Genomic DNA, 25,873 nt, shown 5'->3' with positions numbered 1-25,873 from the left:
TTCTGGCTGTCTGGAAGGGCCCTGAGCCCACACGGTCATATAACCCAGTTATACAATCGTGTGGGAAGGCCCTCGGGCATCCTCTGGCTGTTTGGGCCTCCAACTCGCAGAAGCCCTAGCCAAGATATTCAATGGTCAGGAATTCTGGGAGTTGGAGGCCCAAACAGCGGGAGAGCCACAGTTTGAGAATACTTGCTCTGGTTGGGCAGCTGTTTTACCGCGCCTGCCTTGAGTCCCGGAATCAAGCGACCTCACCATGGGGGGGAGGGGGTGTCTTTCAACCCCTCAGAAGTCGCACCCAAGCCGCCTGGGCTTCGCTTTTTCTCCGCGCTGACCAGGATCAAGCTCCACCCCTTCCGCGCGCGTCGTCGTCTTTGGGCGCGTGAGCAGGACGCGTCTTCCTTTCCTGGCCGGAAGCTGCGGCGCTGAGGGATTGAAAACCCGGTCTGAATAACGAAGGGAGGAGGGGCGGAGTGGTCTCATTGAGCGCCTTCGTTTCGCGGACGCCTAAAGGGAAATAACGAGAACGGCCGGCGGGCGAGCCTGAACCCACCTCGGAATTTGGGGAGAGCAGGAAGGCAGGCGCCCCTCAGAAAGGAGGCGGGGGCAGAGAAGGCCCGCGACCAGGCTTTGTTCTGAGCGGGGAATGCCCTGCTTCCCCAGGCGCTCCCGGGCCACGGCTGGTTCTCCCTCAGGGCGGCAAACAATGGTAGAGGAATAGCAGGAGCCCCGTCCGTCCCTCGTCTGTTTGGCCGCCTTCGGGAATCTGCCGCTTTTGTCCGGCGATGCTTTCGGTCTGAAGGAGGAGAACATCTTCTCCTTCGGCCTCGGCGAAGAGAACGGGCAAGTCTGCGCAGGGGAGGCCCTGATGCCCACAAACCTGGTAAAACAAGGCACTCTTTGTGTTTCTGTCTCGCGAAGGCGTTAGGCCGGCCCACAACGGTTCTAACCAAGCCTGTTCTTAGAGAACACCAAGGTCCCAGATGTGGGAAAATGCGGGGGAAGGTTGAGAAATGTGCATTTGGCTCTTGAGGGAGCACAAAAACACATTTATTTATTTTTATTTATTTACAGTATTTATATTCCGCCCTTCTCACCCCGAAGGGGACTCAGGGCAGATCACATTATGTACATATAGGGCAAACATTCAATGTCCATAAACACATCGAACCCAGACAGAGATGACAGACAGACGCCGAGGCAATTTAACCTTCTCCTGAGGGGATGTTTGATTCTGGCCACAGGGGGGAGCAACTGCTTCATCATCCACTCTGATGGCACTTCCTCACTTCCTCATTCCAACGTTGTAAATTAGTTAAACTTGCCTCCCCACTTTTATAAGTGGTACCTTATTTCCTATTTGATAGATGCAACTATCTTTCGGGTTGCTAGGTCAGCAACGAGCAGGGGCTATATTTTATTTTTAATTGACGGGTGCTCACCCCGCCACGGGCTGGCCTCGAACTCATGACCTCATGGTCAGAGTGATTTATTGCAGCAGCTGTTTACCAGCCTGCGCCACAGCCCGGCCCCTCATCAGAGGACCGCTTTCTCTTTCCCCTCCTGATTTATTTTGTTTTGTTTTTATTTAGATAATTTTTACCCCGCTTTTCAGCCACATAGGTCCCTTCCACACAGCCATATAACCCAGAATATCAAGACAGATAAACCACAGTATCTGCTTTGAACTGGGTTATCTGAGGGCCCTTCCACACAGCTGATTAAAATCCCAAATTATCTGCTTCAAACTGGAATATATGGCAGTGTGGACTCAGATATCCCAGTTCAAAGCAGATACAGTAGAGTCTTACTTATCCAACATAAACAGGCCGGCAGAATGTTGGATAAGCTAATATGTTGGATAATAAGGAGGCATTAAGGAAAAGCCTATTAAATGTCAAATTAGGTTATGATTTTACAAATTAAGCACTAAAACATCATGTTATACAACAAATTTGACAGAAAAGTAGTTCAATACGCAGTAATGCTGTGTAGTATTTACTGTATTTACGAATTTAGCACCAAAATATCACGATATATTGAAAACATTGACTACAAAAATGAATTGGATAATCCAGAACGTTGGATAAATGAGTGTTGGATAAATGAGACTACTGTATTGTGTGAGTTTTCTGACTTGATTTTCTGGGTTATATAGCTGTGTGGAAGGGCCCCTAGACAGGCCCTATATCCCAGGTTTTCTGTTTATCCCAGATTATCTGGCAGTAAAGACTCCTATCATCCAGTTTAAAACAGAAAATCTGGGATCAGATCCTATGATATAGGGCCTTCCTGGAGCCATATAACCCATAATATCAATGCAGAATTTCCCACAATATCTGCTTTGAACTGGAATATTTTGTGTCCACACTGCCATATATTCCAATCCAAAGCAGATAATGTGAGGTTTTATTCAGCTGTGTAGAAGGGGCCTGGAAGGGCTCTGGGTCCACACTGCCATATAATCCATTTCAATGAAGATTTTGTACAGCTGTATAGAAGGCCCCAAAGGCACTCAAAGCGCTTTCCAAAATGTTGATTTGATCTCAGGCTTTCAATCCCTTCTGCACTTGCTCAATATTTCAAGATCGAATGCCAGATTATCTGTGTATCCCAGATTATCTGTGTATCCCAGTTTATCTGGCAGTGGAGACTCTGGGCCCTTCCACACAGCCCTATATCCAAGAACATCAAGGCAGGAAATCCCATATTATCTGAGTGTGGACTGCCAATAGCTGCTTTGAACTGTGTGGAAGGGGCCTCTGGGCCCTTCCACAAGCCATGTAGCCCAGAATATCAAGGCAAATAATTCACAATATCTGCTGTGAACTGGATTATCTGAGTCCACTGCTATATAAGACGGTTCAATGTGGATTTTATACAGCTGTGTGGAAGGGGTCTCATATAATCCAGTTCAAAGCAAATAACCTGGGATCACATCCTGGGATATAGGACAATGTAGAAGGGGCCTGAGATAAATCAGATGTGACACATAAGACATAATGAACCACTCCTGCTCATGGCTAGTGGAATGGCAATTGAAGGCCATGAGATCGCACACTTATTTTGGACTAATGAAACAGACATTAATAGGACTATGCAGATGGACTGCAATAATTATGCCCAGAATAAGCCACACTAAACATATGGGAGTACTTCTGTTGGCATAGGACCCTGCTGCTCATGTTTAGTGAGAAGGGAGCTAGATTAGGCCAGAGCTTTCCAAACATTTCATGTTGTTCACACACTTTTTAGACACACATCATTTCACGACACAATAATTCAGCTTTCCTATCAAACTGGAGGTTTTTTGTTTGTTTTTTTTGTGTCAGGAGCAACTTGAGAAACTGCAAATTGCTTCTGGTATGAGAGAATTGGCTGTCTGCAATGATGTTGCCCAGGGACGCCTGAATGTTTTGATGTTTTTACCATGCTTATGGGAGGCTTCTCTCGTGTCCCCGCATGGAGCTGGATCTGATAAAGGGAGCTCATCAACACTCTCCCTGGGTTGGATTCGAATCAGCAATCTTGAGGTCAGCAACCCAACCCTTCAAGTCATCAGTCCTGCCAGCACAAGGGTTCAACCCACTGCATCACCGGGGCCTCCTTAAATCAGTCCCTTATAAGAGATAGGGATGCATTCATATATGGGAATAATGGGAACACAACATATCTCACAAAAACTTTACATTTGTATTTTAATAGTATATGATTTATTGCTTATGTTACATTTGTGTGACACACCTACACACTGCAGCCAAACTCTGGCATGCTGTGACACAGTTTGGATTAGACATTTCGAAATCTAATCTAAACAACAGAATTGATGGAGTTCTATAACTAAGATTATGCCTTTTCCAGTCACTCTTGCTTTAAAATGCAGCAAAGGCCTGATGAAGGAAAAAAGTTATTAGTAAATCTGTGGTAAAATCTTGTTTTGTACATTACTTTGAACATTTGGATGTTGTAAACCTGAAGGTAATTTTGTTAGGATTTGTTAACTCTTCTAAGGAAAGGATTACATAGCACCTAAATGTTATATTTGTTGCTAGGTAGTCTTTCTCCAGATCAGAAATAATCTTTACTCTTGTGTTGGTGATAGGCCTCCCTAGGAAATCAATTCTACTGCAAAACATTTCTCATGACTAAATAACCTCTACATCTTCCAAGGGGGAAAACAGCACCTCTGTAGATGGCCTAAATGTATTGATCGTATAGATAATGTAGGCAGGTTTACAGGGAAGTTGGTCCTTGAGTTAACTCAATCCTAGGTCATTAATGACTTTCAATATCGAAACAGCACTTTCTACTGACAGGTGAAGTCTCAAAAGTCACTTTATACAGGTTGATTTAGCCCTTATATCTGATTCATCAAAATGCTCCAAAATTCAAAATTGTCCACATGGGTGGCTGAGATAATGACATATTTGCTTTTTGGTGGTTAAATGCATGCAAACTTCTTTTCATGCTCAAAATCGCGTAGAGGTGTATACCATATTCTCATTTTTCTGGCTAATTACAATGGCAAAAATTACAGTGGCCTGATGGAATGGTGTGGTTTCCCAACTGGTCTCCTTCAGAGGGGGAGGCAGGTAGTGGAATGGCTGACAGGCAAGGCTGGGCATCCCAACTTGCCTCATGAAGGTTTTGAAGGCCTGGTGAAGGAAGGCAGTTGGGAACTGCTTGGGGCAGTTGGGAACTGTAATCAGGGAGACAGGCAGTGATACAGTCTATGGGCAAGAACAAGTCGGGTCTCTTCACCAACTTGAACGCATTATATTCAACAACAATTCCTTTTGGGGGTAATGTGCACCTTTAAAATTGATGTACGCATTACATTTCATGGCGCATCATACTCAAGTAAATATGGTACTTTGTTTAGGGTTGGTCCCATCTCCAAGATGTCTCATAATGTATATGCAAATATTCCAAAATCTAAAACAACCAGAAATCCAAAACACAGCTAGTCACAAACATTTATTTATTTTTTATTTATTTACCTTATTTATATCCTGCCTTTCTCTACCCCAAGGGGGACTCAAGGCGGCTAACAAATGGCACTTATCCCCAGACGATCTTAAACTTTGAGGTGGTTCATAGAGGAAGATACGTTCGGACAGGTAGATTGGGCCAGAACCATTTGCAAGCATTTTGAATTTCCCCTTCTCCCAGCACAAATAGTTTTCTTTCAGCTCTTCCTAGTATCCAAACACTGACTGCGTAACATTTCACAGACATGATGATTCTGACTATAGTTCCCCATGTTTAATGGCATGCAATTTAGATCGTTTCTGATACTATTTCCCTGTTTCAAAATCAGTACATTTAGTGGATTTATCAAACTAGATATTTTGGGGAATATAGGCAGTGCAGTTTGGAAGCTCTGTTTAAGCCTTTCCCAACTAATCTGAGTCTTAAATAACAATGATTGCAACTGGCCATGCATCTGAGATAGAAGGAAAATATAAGACCTAAATAACAAGGAACTGTTATGATTGAGCCTCATGGCTCTGTTACTGACAGACGTGGGCGTAAGACTCCTCGAGAGTCAGATACTCTCGAGGAGCGAGAGAGAAAAAGACTGCGAGACATATTTGCAGCACCATCTGACGAGGAGTCTTTCGAAGGGTTTACGGAGAGAATGGAGGAGGGGCTGGTTAGCTCAGAGGAGGATGAGATGGATTGGACTCGGGTAAGGGAGGAAGTGGGTGCCACTGGCCATGATGGGACAGAAGATGAATGGGGACCTTCAGGATTAGACCCATGGTTTAGCTGGAGGGATGGGACGGGATCCACAGCTGGAGATGCTGTTGGGCGTAGTCAGAGGTGTTCCAGCTCTGACGAGGAAAGTGATGAGGAAACGCCCGGGTTAAGGAGGACAGCTGACAGTGATGAAGATTTGTAACTGGCATAAAATGGGGCTTGAGAGCAATTGCAAATTGCGTTGGGCAAGGTAATCTGGGCAAACGCTTGGGATCCGTGTGTGTGTGGGACGCTTCCCTGAAGACTTGTGTGCTTTCCTGTGCTGTGACGTAAGTTGATTGGAATCCAGGGTCAGACGGCGGGAGGGATTGTGTGGGCATTTGTTTGTGCAAACCTGTGCTTACTCTTATTAGCTTGACCTTCCGTCGTCTTCTTGACGGACGCCATCTCCTGCTTTGAGAACTCGGACTGAACTGACCACGGCTTGTCTTCCCCCCTTCTTGGACTTGGAAAAACTACAAACGTCTGCTTCTGGCTTTGATCTACGGAACGGAACTGGTCTACTCAACTGCTACAATCCTTGGCTGATTTACTCGTGTTGGAGATCCTGTCTGCTGTGTGTGCGGGGGAGCGACGCAAGTTACTCTAAGCACAGTGTTGGCAGCAGAGAGGAATCTGCTGCCAATTAGTTGCATTCTTTGTATCTTTTGTTCCTTGGCTTTCGTTTCGTTTATACCCAGGCTGAAGCAAGCAGTTTGTTTTTACCCGGATTAAACTCCGGTTTAATCCGGTTTATCTTTTGAACATTTACTTTTGCCCCTTTTTGCTACTAAAGGCAAAAACTGCCTGGCCCTTGTGTTTTACGGGCATTTTTGAGTTCTGTAATCTAATAAACTCTGTTACTTTGAATCTTGTGGCGTTCTGTCCTTGACAGATTGCCCAACGCCCATAAAAAGTTTATTGCAGCAATAAACCCGTCAGGAAGACGATGGATGAGTTAAGGGCCAAAGTAGACCAATTGCAAACGGCTTTTACCGTTAGCCAAACAGCTCAGGCTGTGAAAGGACATGTTTTGACTCCTGAACGCTTTGACGGAACCAGGTGCAAGTTGCCAACCTTTTTGGCACAAGTGGAGCTTTATTTTTCTCAGCTCAGTGCTCATGCTTTTCCTACAGACACTAGCAAGGTGGCCTTTATTTTGAGTTTGTTGACCGGTCCCGCAGGACAATGGGCCACTAATTTAATTTTGGGAAATGACCCAGTCAAGGACAATTTGAATAATTTCAAAAAGTTGTTAACTGATACTTTTGGGGATCCTCTCCGCACGGAGAACGCTGGGTGGGCTCTGTATCGGTTGAAACAGGGAAAGGGGACTGTTTTGGATTACTTAAATAAGTTTAACCTGTATCGCCACCAGCTGGATTGGGGGGAAAATGCATTCATGCTTTTATTTACTGCCGGGTTAAGTGATATGCTCCAGGATGAATTAGCACGCTTGGAGCCGGCTGAAAGCTGGGACGCCTTAGTAGCTAAGGTGCTGCGTTTAGACGCAAGGTTCGAGGCTCGTAAACACTCAAAAGCAATGTGTGCGCCACCCATGCATGTAACCAGGGCACCTGTGGTGATGGGGGAAGAGCCCATGGAGCTTGGGGTCTTTAAAAAGCTGTCTACAGAGGAAAAGAGCCGTAGGAGGCAGCTGGGCTTGTGTTTGTACTGTGGGAATGCTGGGCATTTTGCCAAAAATTGTAATGTGAAACCTTCCCAGCTTTCGGGAAAAGGCCAGCCCTAGTGCGACGTGAGTCCAACGCACTAGGGCTCCTCAAGCAGTCAACTGAGGGGAGGAAGCATGTTTTCGTACCCATTACATTATCTGTTGGGGGAAGGGAACTTGTTTCTACTTTGGCACTGCTGGACTCAGGGGCTACGGTCTCCTATGTAGATATTGAGTTTGCTAAGAAGCATGGCATTCCTAGAGTGCGCAAGGCATGCGACGTGTGGGTGGAAGGAGCAGATGGGAGACTGCTGGAGACTGGGGTGGTTAACCATGAAACCTCAGCAGTAACGTGGGAGGTGCAGGGAGTAACGGGAACGTTTGTGTGGGATATTACGAGCTTGCCTAGATATGATGTGATCCTGGGGATGGATTGGCTAGCTGTAGTAAACCCACAAGTAGATTGGGCAACACGTAAAGTGATCTTAAAGAGGCAGGATTGTTGCACTCTAAATGTTACTCATTCTGATATGGAGGGAGTGCCTGCTGAGTATGGGGAGTTCTCTGATGTATTTTGTAAAAGAGAAGCGGACAAATTACCACCGCACAGGCCATATGATTGCGCCATCAAGTTGGCAGAAGGTGCGAAACTGCCAGCAGGGAGGCTGTATGCCTTGACTGTACCGGAAAGGCAAGCTTTGCGGGAGTTTCTAGATGAAAATTTAGCCAAGGGGTTTATTCGCCCATCTAGTTCTCCAACTGCGGCACCGGTATTCTTTGTAGCCAAAAAGACTGGGGAACTTAGGTTGGTCTGCGATTATCGGATCCTAAACAAATACACCATTCGGGATAGGTACCCGCTGCCTTTAATCTCGGAACTGTTATCAAGGGTGCAAGGGGCTAAGGTCTTTACCAAGCTTGACCTGCGGGGGGCCTATAACTTAATCCGTATACGGGAAGGGGATGAATGGAAGACGGCATTTAACACGTGTTTCGGATGCCACGAGTTCCGAGTCATGCCTTTTGGGCTTTGTAATGCTCCTGCGGTATTCCAGAGGTTCATGAACGATGTGTTCAGGGACCTAATTGACCAATTTTTAGTGATTTATTTGGATGATATCTTGATTTTTTCTAAGGACGAGAAAGAACATCGTCAACATGTCAAGCAGGTTCTGCACCGACTGCGGGCTAATGGGCTTTTCGCCAAGGCTTCCAAGTGCGTCTTTCATGTGCCTGAAGTGGAGTTCCTAGGTCATGTAGTGTCAGGTAGGGAACTTAAAATGGACCCACATAAGGTTGACGCCGTCAACTCATGGCAGGAGCTGAAGACTAAGAAGGATGTACAAAGGTTCTTGGGTTTCGCTAATTACTACCGGGAGTTTATTCCGAATTTTGCAAAGCTCACGGTACCTTTGACGCAGCTTCTGCGCAAGAAACAGCCATTTGTGTGGGGGCGGGAAGCTCACGAGGCGTTTCTACAACTAAAGTCTAGTTTTCAATCGGACAACATACTAACCCATCCTGATGTTGACAGACCGTTCGTGGTAGAAGCGGACGCTTCTAGCTACGCGTTGGGGGCTGTATTGTCTCAGAAGGATTCCTCAGGGACCTTGCGTCCCTGTGGATTTTACTCGCGGCAACTAACACCCTTCGAGCAGAACTATACCATATGGGAGAAGGAGTTGTTGGCGATTAAGGTGGCGTTTGAGGTGTGGCGGCACTGGCTTGAAGGGGCACGGCACCAGATCGTGGTCAGATCTGATCACAAGAACTTAGAGCACTTGCAAACAGCAAAGAAGTTAAACCAGCGTCAAATCCGCTGGGCTTTGTTTTTCTCCAGGTTTAACTTCAAGGTGCAGTTCGTGGAGGGGAAGGCAAACTTGCGGGCCGATGCTTTATCCCGCAAGCCGGAATTTAAGACCAATGAGCAGGTAGTATGTCAGACCATCTTGCCTACTGCCTCTCTGTGTGTTGTAGATAATGAGCTTGGGTTACATGACCAGATCCTTGAGGCTCAGAAGGATGATGTGTGGACTCAGGAGCAACTGATGCTGCTCTCTGCAGGTAACCGTACCATACTGCCGCATCTCCAGGATCAAGACGGGGTATTGGTGCGTAGGGGGCAGGTTTACGTACCAGTAGGGACCCTCAGGTTGGAGGTGATTAGAGCCCACCATGACGAACCCATGGCTGGGCACTTTGGCAGGTTCAAGACCGTACAGCTTATCACCAGGAGCTACTGGTGGCCAAAGATGCGGCAAGACATTCTGCGCTTTTGTGACAGCTGCGCCGTTTGTCAGCAGAGTAAGACGCCTGTTGGGCGCCCTAGAGGGTTGTTATCGTCTTTACCTGTTCCGGAGAGGCCATGGCAAATCATTTCCATGGATTTTATTTCAGATTTGCCTAAGTCTGGGGGTTATACTTGTATTTGGGTGGTGGTGGATTTATTTAGTAAACTGGCTCATTTTATTCCTTGTTCAACCATTCCGGCGGCCCCTACGTTGGCCTTACTATTTACAAAGCACATCTATCGTTTGCACGGAGCACCCGAGGTGATTATTTCAGATAGGGCTCCGCAATTTGTGTCACGCTTTTGGAAACACTTCCATGAGTGTTTGGGGACTAAGTTAAACGTGTCTTCAGCTTTCCATCCGCAAACGGATGGACAGTCGGAACGGGTTAATGGGCTCTTAGAGCAGTATCTGCGTTGTTTTTGTTTAGATCAACCCACGGCTTGGGTAAAGTGGTTACCGGTGGCGGAATTTGCTTACAACAATGCGGTGCACACGTCTAGTCAGCATACGCCATTTGAGCTAACTTATGGTTTTCACCCACGGGGAGGTGTGGCGCCGTCGACCAATGTGGTCTCTTCGGACCCTGTGTACCGCTCTTCGGAAATGGCTGCATTGCATGATGTTGCCCGTCGCTTACTGTTGGAAGCTAAGGCAACGCAGAAGACTCAGGCTGACCGCCACAGGCAGGCAGGGGAGGAGTTGGAAGAAGGGGATTTGGTGTGGTTATCTTCCAAACATATTAAACAGGCTGGGGGAAAGTTTGCGCCTCGGTATTTGGGTCCCTTTCCTATCGTTAAAAAGATTTCTTCTGTTGCGTTTCGTTTGCGTTTACCGTCTAGTTTAAAGGTCCATCCAGTCTTTCATCGTTCGCTGTTGAAACTTGATACCTCTAGTCGTCGTGGTGCTATAGCGGAGGGTATCACTGCCACTTCTCCGCCATCGGGGGAGGAGGCCTTTGTGAGAGGGGATAGTGTTATGATTGAGCCTCATGGCTCTGTTACTGACAGACGTGGGCGTAAGACTCCTCGAGAGTCAGATACTCTCGAGGAGCGAGAGAGAAAAAGACTGCGAGACATATTTGCAGCACCATCTGACGAGGAGTCTTTCGAAGGGTTTACGGAGAGAATGGAGGAGGGGCTGGTTAGCTCAGAGGAGGATGAGATGGATTGGACTCGGGTAAGGGAGGAAGTGGGTGCCACTGGCCATGATGGGACAGAAGATGAATGGGGACCTTCAGGATTAGACCCATGGTTTAGCTGGAGGGATGGGACGGGATCCACAGCTGGAGATGCTGTTGGGCGTAGTCAGAGGTGTTCCAGCTCTGACGAGGAAAGTGATGAGGAAACGCCCGGGTTAAGGAGGACAGCTGACAGTGATGAAGATTTGTAACTGGCATAAAATGGGGCTTGAGAGCAATTGCAAATTGCGTTGGGCAAGGTAATCTGGGCAAACGCTTGGGATCCGTGTGTGTGTGGGACGCTTCCCTGAAGACTTGTGTGCTTTCCTGTGCTGTGACGTAAGTTGATTGGAATCCAGGGTCAGACGGCGGGAGGGATTGTGTGGGCATTTGTTTGTGCAAACCTGTGCTTACTCTTATTAGCTTGACCTTCCGTCGTCTTCTTGACGGACGCCATCTCCTGCTTTGAGAACTCGGACTGAACTGACCACGGCTTGTCTTCCCCCCTTCTTGGACTTGGAAAAACTACAAACGTCTGCTTCTGGCTTTGATCTACGGAACGGAACTGGTCTACTCAACTGCTACAATCCTTGGCTGATTTACTCGTGTTGGAGATCCTGTCTGCTGTGTGTGCGGGGGAGCGACGCAAGTTACTCTAAGCACAGTGTTGGCAGCAGAGAGGAATCTGCTGCCAATTAGTTGCATTCTTTGTATCTTTTGTTCCTTGGCTTTCGTTTCGTTTATACCCAGGCTGAAGCAAGCAGTTTGTTTTTACCCGGATTAAACTCCGGTTTAATCCGGTTTATCTTTTGAACATTTACTTTTGCCCCTTTTTGCTACTAAAGGCAAAAACTGCCTGGCCCTTGTGTTTTACGGGCATTTTTGAGTTCTGTAATCTAATAAACTCTGTTACTTTGAATCTTGTGGCGTTCTGTCCTTGACAGGAACAGTCATTTTATTTTCTCGAAAGGATAGTGTATCGTATAGACAAGCTAATAATAATTGCTTATTTATTTATATCCTGCCAATATATATATGAAAATGTAAAGTTTGTTTTTAGGACGCATATAACTGAAAAACCACTGGACGAAATGACACTAAATTTGGCCACAATATACATCATAATCCAATATGTGACCATCACTAAACAAAAAAACCAAAAAAGGCAAGGATTTAAAAACCCCAAAAAGCAAGAAAACGTTACAGCGCATGCACAAAAAAGACTGTCCAGGCCCCACCCATCCTCCTGCGTAAGGAAAAGAAAACAACAACTATCCACTGGAAGGCTGTTGGCTGTCCCTGCTACGAGAGCCAGGCACTGAGTGAGGCCTAGCCATTTATTTATTTACTATATTTATATCCTACCCTTCTCACCTTGAAGGGGACTCAGTGGCTTACAAGTTATATGTACACTAGCTGTGCCCGGCCACGCGTTGCTGTGGCGTTGTCTGGTGGTGTTGGTGAGAAATTGTTGAGGTAGTGCTGGTATTGAATGTCTGTTGTATGATTGTCTTTATGTTTAGTATGCACACTGAAGTGTATTATATGGCAGTGTGGAGTCAAGATAATCCAGTTCAAAGCAGATAATATAAGATTATAAATGGGTTGTATAGCTGTGTGGAAGGGCCTTGAGTCTACACTGCCATATAATCCAGTTAAAATCTGATAATCTGTGGAAGAGGCCTAAGTGAGGCCTAACTGCCTGTCCCCTGGGCTGAGTCGGTTGCTAGGAGACCAAGTGGGTGGAGCTTAGCCTTCAAACTGGCAGCAATTGGATAAAAACTATTATTCCTCTCCCTGTAATTAGGACTTTATTTTTCTTTTCTTTTTGTTGTATCAACCTAGAACCGTGAATGATGGGTTGTGTTGTCAAATTTCGAGGTTGGGGGGCCTGTAGTTTTGTTGTTTTGTCCGCTGCTCTGATGCCATCACTCTTTTATATATATAGATACAATATATTATATCATTAGCACAGCACAATATCAGCATATATTACTATATTGTACTGTACTACTATACTGTAACATTATTAGTAAATTACATTTAATATATAATATATTAATATATTATTAATAGCCACAGAGTCAGGAGCAAATTGAGAAACTGAAAGCCGCTTCTGTTGTGACAGAACTCTATCCTGCTTGAGGCAAGTGTGAATGCTGCAATTGAGGAAAAATTGTCCTGGCCCCGTCCCCCTCCTGTGCAAGGGGGAAAAAACACCCGTCATCCGTTGCGAGGGAGCTGGCCATCCCATTAGCCATGAAGTCAGGAGCGACTTGAAAAACTGCAAGCCGCTTCTGGTATGACATAACTTTTCTGCTTCAGGCAAGTGTGAACGTTGCAATTGGCTAGCTTGGATAGCACTGAATAGCCTTGCAGCTTCAAAGACTGGCTGCTTCCTACCTTAGGGGATCCTATGTTGGCCAACTTAAATATCACTGAATAGCCTTGCAGCTTCAAAGCATGCGGGTTTCTACCAAGGGGAAACCTTTGTGGAGCACCAGAATACACCACAGCAACACGTGGCCAGGGACAGCTAGTGAAATAAATACATACATAGTACTATATAAATATGTACATAATACTGTATGTAACTTGTACAGTAGAGTCTCACTTATCCAAGCCTCACTTATTTTTGTAGTCAATGTTTTTAATATATCAAGATATTTTGGTGCTAAATTCGTAAATTTAGTAATTACAACATAACATTACTGCATATTGAACTACTTTTTCTGTCAAATTTGTTGTATAACATGAAGTTTTGGTGCTTAATTTGTAAAATCATAACTTAATTTGATGTTTAATAGGTTTTTCCTTAATCCCTCCTTATTATTCAAGATATTCGCTTATCCAAGCTTCTGCTGGCCCGTTTAGCTTGGATAAGTGAGACTCTACTGTATTTTAAATATGTGACCTAGAATATGCATCCTAAGGAATATGGCCTGAATATCATAAATTACAAAAGGACTTTTCAAGTCCCCTGTTTTTAAAAGCATAGGCATGTTGCAAAAACGGGTGACTCATTATTAACGTCGGTCATGACATTAAGTCCAGTCGTGACCGACTCTGGAGGTTGGTGCTCATCTCCATTTGTAAGCCGAAGAGCCGGCGTTGTCCATAGACACCTCCAAGGTCATGTGGTCGGCATGACTGCATGGCGTGCCGTTACCTTCCCGACGGAGCGGTACCTATTGATCTACTCACATTGGCATGTTTTCAAACTGTTAGGTTGGCAGGAGCTGGGGCTAACAGCGGGTGCCTATTCCACTCCCCGGATTTGAACCTGGGACCTTTTGGTCCGCAAGTTCAGCAGCTCAACGCTTTAACACACTTTGCCACCAGGGACAATAAAACATCTAAAAAGGCTGATGGTAAACTATTAAAACAAGTTCCACAATGTTTAGTAAGACCTGAAGGATAAAAGCAAAAGTTTTCCTATAAATTCAAGTTTCCAAGTAGTTTTAAATATGTGCCCTGATATCCTGAGGAATTATATCCCAGATCCTTTGCTTGATAATATTGATTATTTTAAGCAAGTTATGTAAATTTATGTGATGGAAACCAGCTGGGCCAAATGGAAAAAAAAAATCTTTAGTGATTGAGAAAAGAATCCCTTGAATAGGAAATAAATGCCTGCTTTACAATAAATAAATACATAAATAAATATAGATAGGTATCTGGAATAATTTGATTTGCTAGTCAAACTGGACCAGTTGTTGGGTCATTGAGTCATTTGGCTTGACAAGTGGGAATGACAAAGATTTTTAAGGGACAGCAGAATTTCATGCTTAGTTCAATTGTCACCGGTTTTCACATTCCATAATGGACTAGATAATTGATGGGAATTGTAGCACTCTGAGCACACTCTCAAGTTGATGACCATATCAAAATATTTTATGATCAAAATGTTAAATGCTGTACAGTGGTTCCCAAACTCTAGCCCTCTGGTATTTTGGACTTCCATCTCCCAGAATACTTGACCAAGGTGGCTGAGATTTCTGGGAGTTGAAATTGAAAACATCTTAAAAACTAAAGTCTGGGAATCACTGCTGTAAAGTGATAAAAGTAAGACATCTTGTTTTTGGTTTTTATAGGTTATCTTGGCAATCTGGAGAATCGACAGAAAATGCAAAACAGTGAAGTAATAAAGCCTGCCAAATACTTCTCTGAAGTGGAGAAGAGTGTGCTACTGGCACTAGTTGAGAAATATAAATATGTACTTGAATGTAAAAAAAGTGATGCAAGAACTATTGCATTGAAACAACGGACCTGGCAGGCACTTGCTCATGAATATAATTCTCAACCAAGTGTTTCTCTCCGAGACTTCAAACAGTTAAAGAAATGCTGGGAGAATATCAAGGCACGGACAAAGAAAATAATGGCACATGAAAGACGAGACAAGGTAAAAAGATGTATTAGTCCACTTATAAGTAATCACATCTTAGGGAAAGAGAAGATCGCCAGCATGGTGCCTGAGCAAATGTACTTTTTACAGAACACACCAGAAGAAGATTCTGAATATCATCCTGAAGCTTCTAGCCAAGGTACAGTTGGACTTTAGGGATCTATCCTAAACTTTTTGCATAACTTTATATGTGTCGTTTTTTATTTCATAATATCTTGTATCCAGTGTTGAGCACTGTACTCTGCTGTAGTTCATGTCTAAAAACCGCATTATTGTAGCAGAACTATCACCTTCTTTTAAATAAAGAAGGAAGGGGAAAAAATGAAGAGATTAAACTGTGTTTTAGGCCTTTTATTCTAACTGCAAAGATATATGTCATTCAAACTCCTCACTTCTTTATTTACCACTTAAAAATTGTGCTCCAAATGCCGTGTGAGAAATTACGTGAGTTTTTCTGACTAGGTGTTAGAGGTTTGTGCCTTCTCAGAATTTTCCATCTTGCCTTGAATAAAAAGGGTTATTTTTGTACTAATATCTAATTTGTACCTCTGCAAACTCAGTCTGAAATTGAAGGACATTTCTTTCCTACTTGCCTCTTTCAGTCCAAACACATAAAAGGACATTGCAGATGGACAAAGTTTCTAGCTAACCATATGCACAATCCCCTGTGGTGAAAATCCATGTTCTGGTGATTTTAGTAACATCAGTTTCAACCCTAATCTTGCAAAGGGGGCAATGGACTGTTTCCATGATCACATGCTGATGTAATGCTTTGAGTACTTTTAGAATAATCTATAATTATAATTATAGGCTACTTGTAATTAAAGATTACAAGTAGCCTATAATTCATCTTATAATTAAGGATGTGCCCCAAATGCCTCCAGAGTCTGATGTGGTGTCTCCCAACCAAAGCTTGTCGATTCCTAGGCTGGATCTACAGTGCCCTATATTTTAGGATCTGATCCCAGATTATTTGCTTTGAACTGGATTATATGAGTCTACACTGCCAGATAATCTGGGATAAGAAGCTAACATGGGATCAGATCCTGGGATATTGGGCAGTGTAGATACAGCCCTTGAGAACCCTTGATAAAAGGCCTCAGGTTAGGAAGTGGACATTATAATCTTAAATAAGTTTTGGTCCTTACATATGCATACATATGCTTGCTTTTCCCCATCACTGCTTTTGGCCAAACAAAAAAAGAAAATGGGATGGGGTGGGAGAAAGGGAGGGGAATATAACAGCACCATTTAAGACTAAGCCCCCTTCTACACTGCCATATAATCCAGATTATCAAAGCAGATAATCCACATGGATTACACTGCCATAAAATCCAGTTCAAAGCAGAGAATCTAGATTTTATATGGCAGTGTAGAAGGTGCTATGTGATCTATTTTAGCATGAGCTTTCATGAATCTACTTCTTCAGATGCCTATCATTGTCATCTTGAATTTATTTATATTTCACATGAACTTGTTGTATTTGTTAATTTGACAGTGTCCTTATAAATAAACATTTTAAAAGCACAGTTGTAGAATGGGATAATATGTAGGCTACGAAAAGATACAAATTACAACTGGCCATAAATCTTCCAAGTGGTGTATTAGATGATGCAAGCCTTTCCAGTGGGTGTAATCCAGTGCTAGTAATCTTTAAAGTGACGTTTTAGTATTGATGCTGGTCAAAGCAATAAGTTTGTTTACCAGAATTCAATCTTGGCTGAATATTTACTACTGAAGAAGGTATAGCAACAGCAGCCCCTTCACAGTTGGTCAACTGATAGTTAATAGGATATGCATGTAGGCCACTCTCATGTGAATGATGTCACTTACTACTACTTATCAGGCACAACTAGTCACCCCCTTTCTTGCAAATAAGAGTGTCAGCAGCATACCATCATGGAGTCTTAGTCAAGGCCTTTCACTTCATCTATGAAAGCTTATGCTACAAATGTCAGTCAGTTTCAGTGGTGCTGTAAATCTTAATTTCAACCAAATGTTTTGCTGCAAATCATGTTGTCTAGGCCAAAGCTTTCCAAACTGTGTATCATGACATGTTCTTGTGTTGGCTGCAGTGTGTAGGAGTGTCGTGTGTGTGTGTGTGTGTGTGAGAGAGAGAGAGAGAGAGAGAGAGAGAGAGATAAATGAAAGGTTTTCATGAGATATGTTGTGTCCCCATACATTTCATTATTAGAATGTATGTTAGTATATCTTATAAGGGATTGCTTTAACCAAATTGGTTAACCAAATTGAATTACTGTGTCGTGAAATGATGCATGTCTAAAAAGTGTTCTACCAACATAAAAAGTTTGAAAAGCTCTGGTCTAGGCTAATAAACAGTAACTTCTCAAAGGGCATGTGTGAAGCTTCAAATCAGAGGGACATAGGAATCCAGGTTTTTCAGAGGCCATTCCACACAGGCTTTTAAACTAGATTTTCTTTAAAAAATGCTTCACATAATTGCTGGCTGATTTTTATTATTTTTGCAGAACCTTTCACTGTTATAAACAGAGAACTGTGTGACGAAGAGAAAGAACTTGTACATTTCCAGGTATGTGAAGGTACCTCACAACCAGAGCCCTCCTGTTCAGCTGTGAGAATAACTGCAAATAAAAATTTCCGCAGTAAAGGTGTTCAAGAAAGTGATCTGAAAAAGATGCATGAAGAAGAGCACCATCAGCAAATGTCCATTTTGCAATTGCAACTGATCCAGATGAATGAAGTACATGTGGCAAAGATCCAGCAAATAGAAAGAGAATGTGAAATGGCTGAAGAGGAACACAGAATCAAGATGGAGGTGCTCAACAAAAAAAAGATGTACTGGGAGAGGAAACTTCAAACTGTTGCAAAAGAGTGGCCTGTATCATCTTTTAATAGACCTTTTCCAAATTCACCTTAAGAGAATTCAGAAGCCAGCAGTAGATTGAGCTCATGTTACTGGCTTACAAGTAGGCAGTTGAAGTGGGGTCAATTAAGCTAAATTAATATTTTAGTATGTGAAAATAGCTGCTCAGTTGGCTGTGAACAAACATTGGAGAATACGTAAGTAAGTAATGTGATGTCTATTGTCTAAAAACATTGAGTAGTTGCAATTAGAGTAGACCAATTGAATCAGTTATTAAATGGTGGATCAAGTGAATCTAACTGATTCAGTAAGTCTACTCTAGTTAGAACTAACAGGATTTAGCCCATGGTCTTGGGAGTGCAAAGGGTATTGTACTTCCTTATGGGATATTCCAATTTATATAGTGATCCTCAAAGTCATTTGACCTTCCTCTGTTGTCCAATTTCGTTCTTGAATGTTCTTTTTACCAGATTGGGTGTTTTACATCTATTTCAGTTTGTTTCTGAGCTCAGAAAGACATTTCTTGTTTAAAGGGTAGAGCTTGATTTCCCTTTATAATTGTATTTTGAGATGAGGCTACTAGCCATTTGTCAGTGACCCACATAGAGGAGGATGTATGTGCTTGTACTCTGGAGTATTTAGTGCAGGAACTCCATGTTCCTTCAAATGTTGTTGAAATGCAAATGCCAACAATCCTTGTCAGTCGTGTTATACTTCAATAGTACCTAAAAGATCTCACACTCCTAATTTAATAGAAGGTATTTTAACTTCACAGTTGTTGCATTGGAAAAGGTGAATTCAGAGCTTTTAAACAATCAGCTCACTGTTTGGCTACAGTTTCTGGTTACAAGAAAAATGTCTTTCCAACCACACATACATGTGCACATTTACACACACTTACCTAATTAATCATTTAGGTTTGCCTTCAGTTCAAATTAGACTGGCCAAATTGGTAGTTACATTTCTGAGAGAGAGAGAAATATTTTTCTGACATCTTTCCTGCAGTGGAGAGAGAGACATCAAGACAATTATTATCATGTGTGCCTTACAGTTTGATCCTATGCACATCTAATCCAAAGTAAGTGCACATAAGATCCCAACCATATTGTGGTTGCATGCAGGGTATCTACCAGAGTTACCAGGTGATTCAGTTCAGCTCATTTGGCTTTGCATCATGCTAGGAAAAACCAGTATACCATCTGGTGCATGTCTGATGCTTTTATTTGCATTACTGGATTGCCCTCTTTATGGTACATAGACTTCTTCATTTCCTGCCAGTGCTCTAATTTGAGCCAGTAAGTGACTAAAGGATTAAGCACAAACCAAACTGTAGAAAAAGTGCAGTTTAGTGAATAACTTTTAGAAGAAGAAGAAAAACCAGAATGCATTGAAGTATTCATTATGTGCAAAAACTCAATGAGTGCATATGAGCTGGAATTGGCTGTGGTTCCATATATATATATATAAGCTGAAAAGTAAACTTTAAAGCTTCAAACTGTGTGAAAAAGCCTTTGAAGAGTTTTCATCTTTGTTTACAATTAGATGGCAAGGAACAGAGAGAAACAACCCCATGCTTCCATATACTGGACGGCAGAGAAGTAAAAATATTTCCATTTTAAATGAAGCACTAACTCTAAATGTTCATGATTTCATAGAATAGTAAAGTTGGAAGGGACTATAAGGCAATTTGATAATTGAGCTTCTGTTTAAAGACCTCCAGAGATGGGAGAGTCCATTGCCCTTCAAGGTGACCTATCCCACTGCCAAACAACTTGTACAATAAAAAATATCTAGTTTTATGTGGAATCTCTTTTCATGTTATTTGAATCCATTAGTTCACATTCTAGTCTCGGAGTACAATTGGTTAATATTTATGGGTTACTTTGTTTTACCTCTGAGCAGGTGATTTTTGTTATTGTTATTCTCAGCATGCTGTTTTTCCCTCTTATCAGTCTATTAGGTGCCATGTAATGTTTCGTTTTACATTTGCAAGCTTTAAAAGGATGGTTTCACTTTTCAAATAATTTAACTTCCTGACAATTCTCTGGACTCTTGACTCCTCAGATCAGTGGCAGCTTTCTTCTTTTCAAGATGGTTATCTTGTAACTGCTCAGGCTTCTCATCTTCAAGATAAATCTAGCCAGCCCCCTAAGCCATTCCTCATGAAGCTTGGTTTCAAGACCTTTGATCATATTGGTCAGTATTCTTTGGACGTGTTCCAGCTTCTCAATATCCCGCTTTAACTATTGTGCCCCAAACTGGACACATTATTCCAGTGAGGTTTGACCAAAACAGAATGGAGTAGAACTTCTGTTTCCCTTTATCTGGACATTATTGCTGATTCAGCCTAGAATTTATTGTTTTTTTAGCTTGTCCTCGACTAATAACCCTAGATCTTTTTGGCATGTACTGTTTTAAAGCTAAGTTTCACCTATCCTGTAGTTGTTTCATTTTTCCTACTTAGATTAAATATTTATATTCATCCCTGTTGGGGACAGACAGACATTATTTTAGTTTTTAGCCCAGCTCTCAAATTGAACAAAGTAATTTTCAGTTCTGTTTCTGTCTTCTGGGATATTCACTACCTCCCTCCATTGCTCATCACATCTGCAAATGTGATAAGCATGCCTTTCTATTCCATCATTTAAGTAATTTATAAAGTTGTTAACACCAGGTCCCAAGACAGACCCCTGTGGTACTTAAGTCATTACTTCTCTCCAGGATGAAGAGTACTCATTGGTAAGTGCTGTCTGGGTTCATTCGTTCAATCAGTTACAGATCTGCTTAACTGTCTAGACTACAGTTAACCAGGGGGACCTTGACAAGGTATATATATCCACACTACTCCATTGATTTATCAAGCTTATAACTTCTCCAAAAATATTAATTTGACATGACCTGCCTCATAATTACTATGGCTTTCTTAGTGCATACGGACTGAAGAATTAATAATCTGTTCTAAAAAAAATCTAGATATCAACATCAAAGTGATTGATAGTTACTCAGGTTCTTCTCCCACTCCCCTTTGAAGATGGGGGACAACATTTGCATTCTTCCAGTCTGTTTCGCAAAATTATTGACAGGCTTTGAGATTAGATTTGCCAGTGTCTTGGATGTAACTCATCTCACCCTGGACATCTGAATTAATTTAGAGCATCAAGATATTTCTTTCTATTTCTTTAGCTGTTTTGTGATTTTGTCTCCTTACTGCAGGATTTATTATATTCACTAGGTATGACATTACTTTGTTTTTGAGAGAAAATTGAAGCAAAGAGGGAATTGAACAGTTCAGCATTCTCCCTGACCTCTGTTAGCATTTCACTATCTTCTCGACACAGTGGCCTTACCATTGCCTTGTTTTATCTCATGCTCCAAACAGCCAAAACACCCTACTTATTATTTGTGACATCTCTAGTGAGTCTGAGGTCATTCTGAGCTTTAGTTTTTCTGACCTTTCCTCTCCAAATATTGGTATTGGTAGTTCCTTCTTTCTCCCATTTCATATATATACATCTTTTTTTAAATCTAAGAAAAACAGAAAGTTATTGGACTGTGTCCACCTTTGTTTCTTTACAAACCTCCACTTTTCTTCCTTGAATTGTTTGCAACTGTGCTTACATTATCTCACCTTTAAGAAGCTCCTATGCACCATGAATTCACTTCCCTTTGAGCATTTCTGACCATGAGATCGCCACCAGTATTTCCCTAAGCTTACAACAATCTGATTTTTGATGTCCATTTTGTTTATCTGACTATATTTGGCTTTCCCCTTCCCCAGTATAACAAATCTCCTGAGGATATGATCACTCCCACCCAAGGGTCCTGCGTTTTCCACGCCATTGATCAGTTCATCTCTGTTGGTTAGAATCAAATTCAAACTAGTGAGTCTCCTTGTTGCTTCTTCCACCTTTTGTACAATTCTGTTGGTTGGAAGGTAGAGGAATTTGTATGACAGGTCATAACTTGTGGTCCTATTTTCTGGTAGTAAAAAGAACAAACCAGCATTGTCCCCTCAATAATAGCCCTTGGGTTCGTCATCCTATAAGAGTACATTTGGTTTTGGAACCTAAAGTTAGAATTTTACATTTGTGACTTCTGTTTTGTGTCATTAGTTCAATCCTAATTTCCTAGTTTGAGGTTCTTTTTAAATTTTGTTCTGTCTTCCAATGTGCTAGCTACCCCTCCCATAGAATCATAGAGCTTGAAGAGACCACAAGGGCCATCCAGCCCAATCCCCTGTTATGCAAGGAAACACACTCAGAGCACCCCCACAAACTTGATCTTCTAATCTAACCCATCATATACAAGGGTTGAATGAAAAGTAATGCTTCCACCTTCGTAACTCCTCAACAGATGGCAGTACTGGTATGTGGCAGGTATTGGCTTGTTCAGTAGACTTTCCTCTACAGTTCCATTTGGCAGGAAGCCTTAGCATTGAACTGTTGTGTTGTTAAAGTGCGAAGTATGGAACCCCGCGCAGACGGTCGGTCAATGCAACTTAAGCAACATGAAGTCATTGAATTTTTGACACCCCAAAGGAGATTCATCAGAGAATGCAAGCTGTTTATGGTGAGTGTGTTGATGTGAGTACTGTGTGTCGTTGGGCGAGCAAGTTTAAAGATGTTGAGATGGGAACGTCTGACTTGCGTGACAAACAAAGAGTTGGATGTCCTGTGAAGCAAAAGGTTGGTAGATTGATCCAGTATGATCGCTATACCACTCAGAGAGAAATTTCAACCGTAATCGGCATTTCACAAGAATGTGTGAATCCGTCTTTCCCCCCTAAAGATAGAAGCGACTAAAGTCAGTTGCAATTCTGTCCACTGACAATTGAGTCTCTCCTTTGCAAAAAGAAGTGACTGAAACCTGGCTGCTTCTCCCCAAAGTCCATTTCCTATCTTGTTGGACAGAAATATACAGTAGCTAGGTGTTGGTCCCTTCTATCTACTGAGAAAGGACGTCTCCTTTTCAGTGGGCAGAAATGCGGCCGGGCTTTTGTTGTTTTTCTCTGTAGAGGAAAGAGGGAGTGTTCTCTTTGATGAGAGCTGTATGCACTGCTAAGCATCCTGTTGGATTTGGAACCAAGGAAGAGAGCTGTTTTAAGGAACTCAGTGCACTTAATTTCCCTCTCACTAGCTACAATATTGATTTTGGAATAACAACAATATAGGAAATTAGAGACAATAGTCATTTTCCAAACTTCTGGTGATAAATATCCTAGCACTAGGTAAGCTGATTAATATAGTAAGAAGGCATTATTTCAGTTTAAATTGCTTATGGCAGACTGGAACACCTCTACATTGTAACCCTTATTTTAAATTTTACTGGTTGTTCTGGATAAAAACTTACAAACACTGGCCATGATATGATCCAACTCATGAGCAGTTGGTGAAGATTTACCAGACATAGTGGCATTGACAGTGAGCTATGTAGAGACAAGATTTCCCATATTAAGTAATCAAAATAACAAGTCCCAGATTTTTTTTAGTGATTGAGAAATATTGAACTGTTAAAGCCAAAGTCTTCTGTTTTCTTTTTACCCACTCTGCTATACTGGCATAGTATTGTTCTTTTCAAATTGTGTGGAAGTTGTTGAAGAAGTCCCAGTTAAGGAAGCTGTAGTCTGATTATATAAGACAGACAATTGGCTGTATTCTTACTCTGCCAGTGTGAGTTGATATGAACTATATAGTTCATAAAGGGCCATTTTAATAGACAACTATATCCAAAACTTCATGAAATGATGTAGATGACTAAGTAAGTAGAGGAACCCAACTCCTTTGTTTTTTTTTGGTATTGCTTCTTGAAAAAACCTATGGCACATTTAGATACACGCGTTTTAAATTTAATCTTTTTTTTCAGATTTGGAGACAATAATATTGCCAGTTAAACTCCCTTAGTTTATCTATAGTGCATTCTAATGATTCTAATTTGAGACACATCTACGTGATTGGTAAACTGATGTATGAGAATCTTTCTGGAATTGTAGCACCTCAAGAGTGCAGGTGTGGGTTTAGCATCTGGCCTAAGTCCCCTCGGGGAAATAATGCGGAATATAAATAAAGTCTTATTATCGTTATTACTTTTTTTTTTGCATATAGAAATCTAGGATCTCTTCTAATACAGTACCAAAGCTGCTGCTTCTTGAAAAATTCTGAAATGCATGACAGAAAATACAAAAAACTGTACCATCATCAAATAATAACTTCCATATTGGTGGAATAGTGAATTTATGTCAGTTTGTAGTCCAGGTTTCTAAGATGCAGAAGTCTGTCCCTCAGCTAGATTAAGCACCTTGGACAGTTCATTTAATACGTGGGCTAAAACCTGGCGCAAGCTCATGCCCCACATAATAGCCAATAGCTGCCACTGCTCCAAACAGGATGTTTTGTCCCATTTGGTCTACAGGACAAGGACCTTGTACAAATGTGTTTAAATAATTAGAATATAAGTTAATTTCATGATGACATTTTTGATGCAGTCTGTGCTCAATAATATTTATTTTTCATTGAAGGAGAAGACTCTAAAAGTCAAAGAATTCATAACAAAGGTGACTACTAGATGTACATTTTAGTGCCTTGTCTATTGTACAATGTGTAATCAAAATGAAGAATTTCTGATAAAATGTATCTAATATTACTAGTAGAAAAATTGTATATGCCCATGGTTGTTTCCAATAAATCATGAGTTATGAATAAATCTTGATTTTTTTTTCTCAGTAAAAAATCTTATTTGTGTTTTGCCATTTAAACAAATTAATCATGTTGTGCATTGAGAAACAAGTAACAATATTGTAAAAAAATGAGATTAGAAAATGGACCAAGAGGGGCAGAAGTTTTTTTTTTTAAGTCTGAAAATGAGATATCTTATATGGATTTTCTGTATTACTATCCACAATAAATAAATAAAGGTAGTAATTAGGAAAGTTCTGAAAGAGCAGAGTTCTGAGAATATGCTACAAAAGTAGTCAAACATCGTAACAATATAATTTCCTATGAAACTGTCATGTTGCTTCTTATAAAGGCATTTGGGTGTGTCAGAGGATTTTATGACAATCATTACTGGCTGGCTGTTCAGCTCAAACAAGATGGTTCACATAATACATTGCATTTTGAGGCCTTCCTTATAGTCACATTTCACTTGAGTGTAATTATAGTCGGTGACTTCATCTAAGAATGTTTAACAGATTTCTGCCATATAATCCAGTTTCTGAATTGAGATTATCTGCTTTGAACCGGATTATATGAGTCTACATTGCCATATAATCCAATTCAAAGCAGATAATCTGGATTGAGAAAATGAATTATATGGTGCATGGATATGGCCTGAATCAACACAGAATGTACTCTCTAATGAGTTCTCTTACAACTAGTGTGCCTCAGGGATCTGTCCTGGGCCTTATAGAATTATCATAGAGTTGGAAGACACCTTGCAGGCCATGCAATCCCACCCCCTGCCAAGAAACAGGAAAATGGCTTTTTTACACCTTAAAAATAACTTAGATTATAGAATAGAAGGGCACAATTACCACATTTGCCTGTGACACCAAATTGCTGTCTGGGTAAGTGGATAGGTAGCAAATATCCCAGAGGGCCAAAACAAAATTCAAAGTTACTTTGATAAATTGAAGATCCAGGCCAATGCTAACAGAATGAATTTCAACCTGAAAAATATTAAACACACCAATATGGGATGGGTGACACTTGGTTTGGAAAGTAGTGTAAGACAATTACCTTCA

At 41.7% G+C, this 25,873-nt stretch overlaps 1 protein-coding gene across 1 annotated transcript; it reads left to right on the top strand.

Moving 5' to 3' along the window:
- The first annotated feature begins 433 nt into the window (after nt 1-433).
- msantd3 (Myb/SANT DNA binding domain containing 3) lies at nt 434-24,834 on the top strand. The gene is made up of 3 exons (XM_003222235.4): nt 434-883; nt 14,980-15,429; nt 17,780-24,834. Exons 2-3 carry the CDS (start codon nt 15,012-15,014, stop codon nt 18,187-18,189), a joined length of 828 nt encoding a protein of 275 aa, XP_003222283.1. The 5' UTR covers nt 434-883; nt 14,980-15,011; the 3' UTR covers nt 18,190-24,834.
- The last annotated feature ends 1,039 nt before the right edge of the window (nt 24,835-25,873 follow it).

The sequence above is a fragment of the Anolis carolinensis genome, chromosome 6 (genome assembly GCF_035594765.1).
Source record: "Anolis carolinensis isolate JA03-04 chromosome 6, rAnoCar3.1.pri, whole genome shotgun sequence".
Classification (NCBI taxonomy): Eukaryota; Metazoa; Chordata; class Lepidosauria; order Squamata; family Dactyloidae; genus Anolis; species Anolis carolinensis.
This window is presented reverse-complemented; position numbering and strand designations above follow the sequence as displayed.

Coding starts and splice junctions, on each gene's coding strand:
- msantd3 (XM_003222235.4), top strand. CDS start 15,012: ATGCAAAACAGTGAAGTAATAAAGCCTGCCAAATACTTCTCTGAAGTG. Junction 15,430..17,779: donor TCCTGAAGCTTCTAGCCAAG/GTACAGTTGGAC, acceptor TTATTTTTGCAG/AACCTTTCACTGTTATAAAC.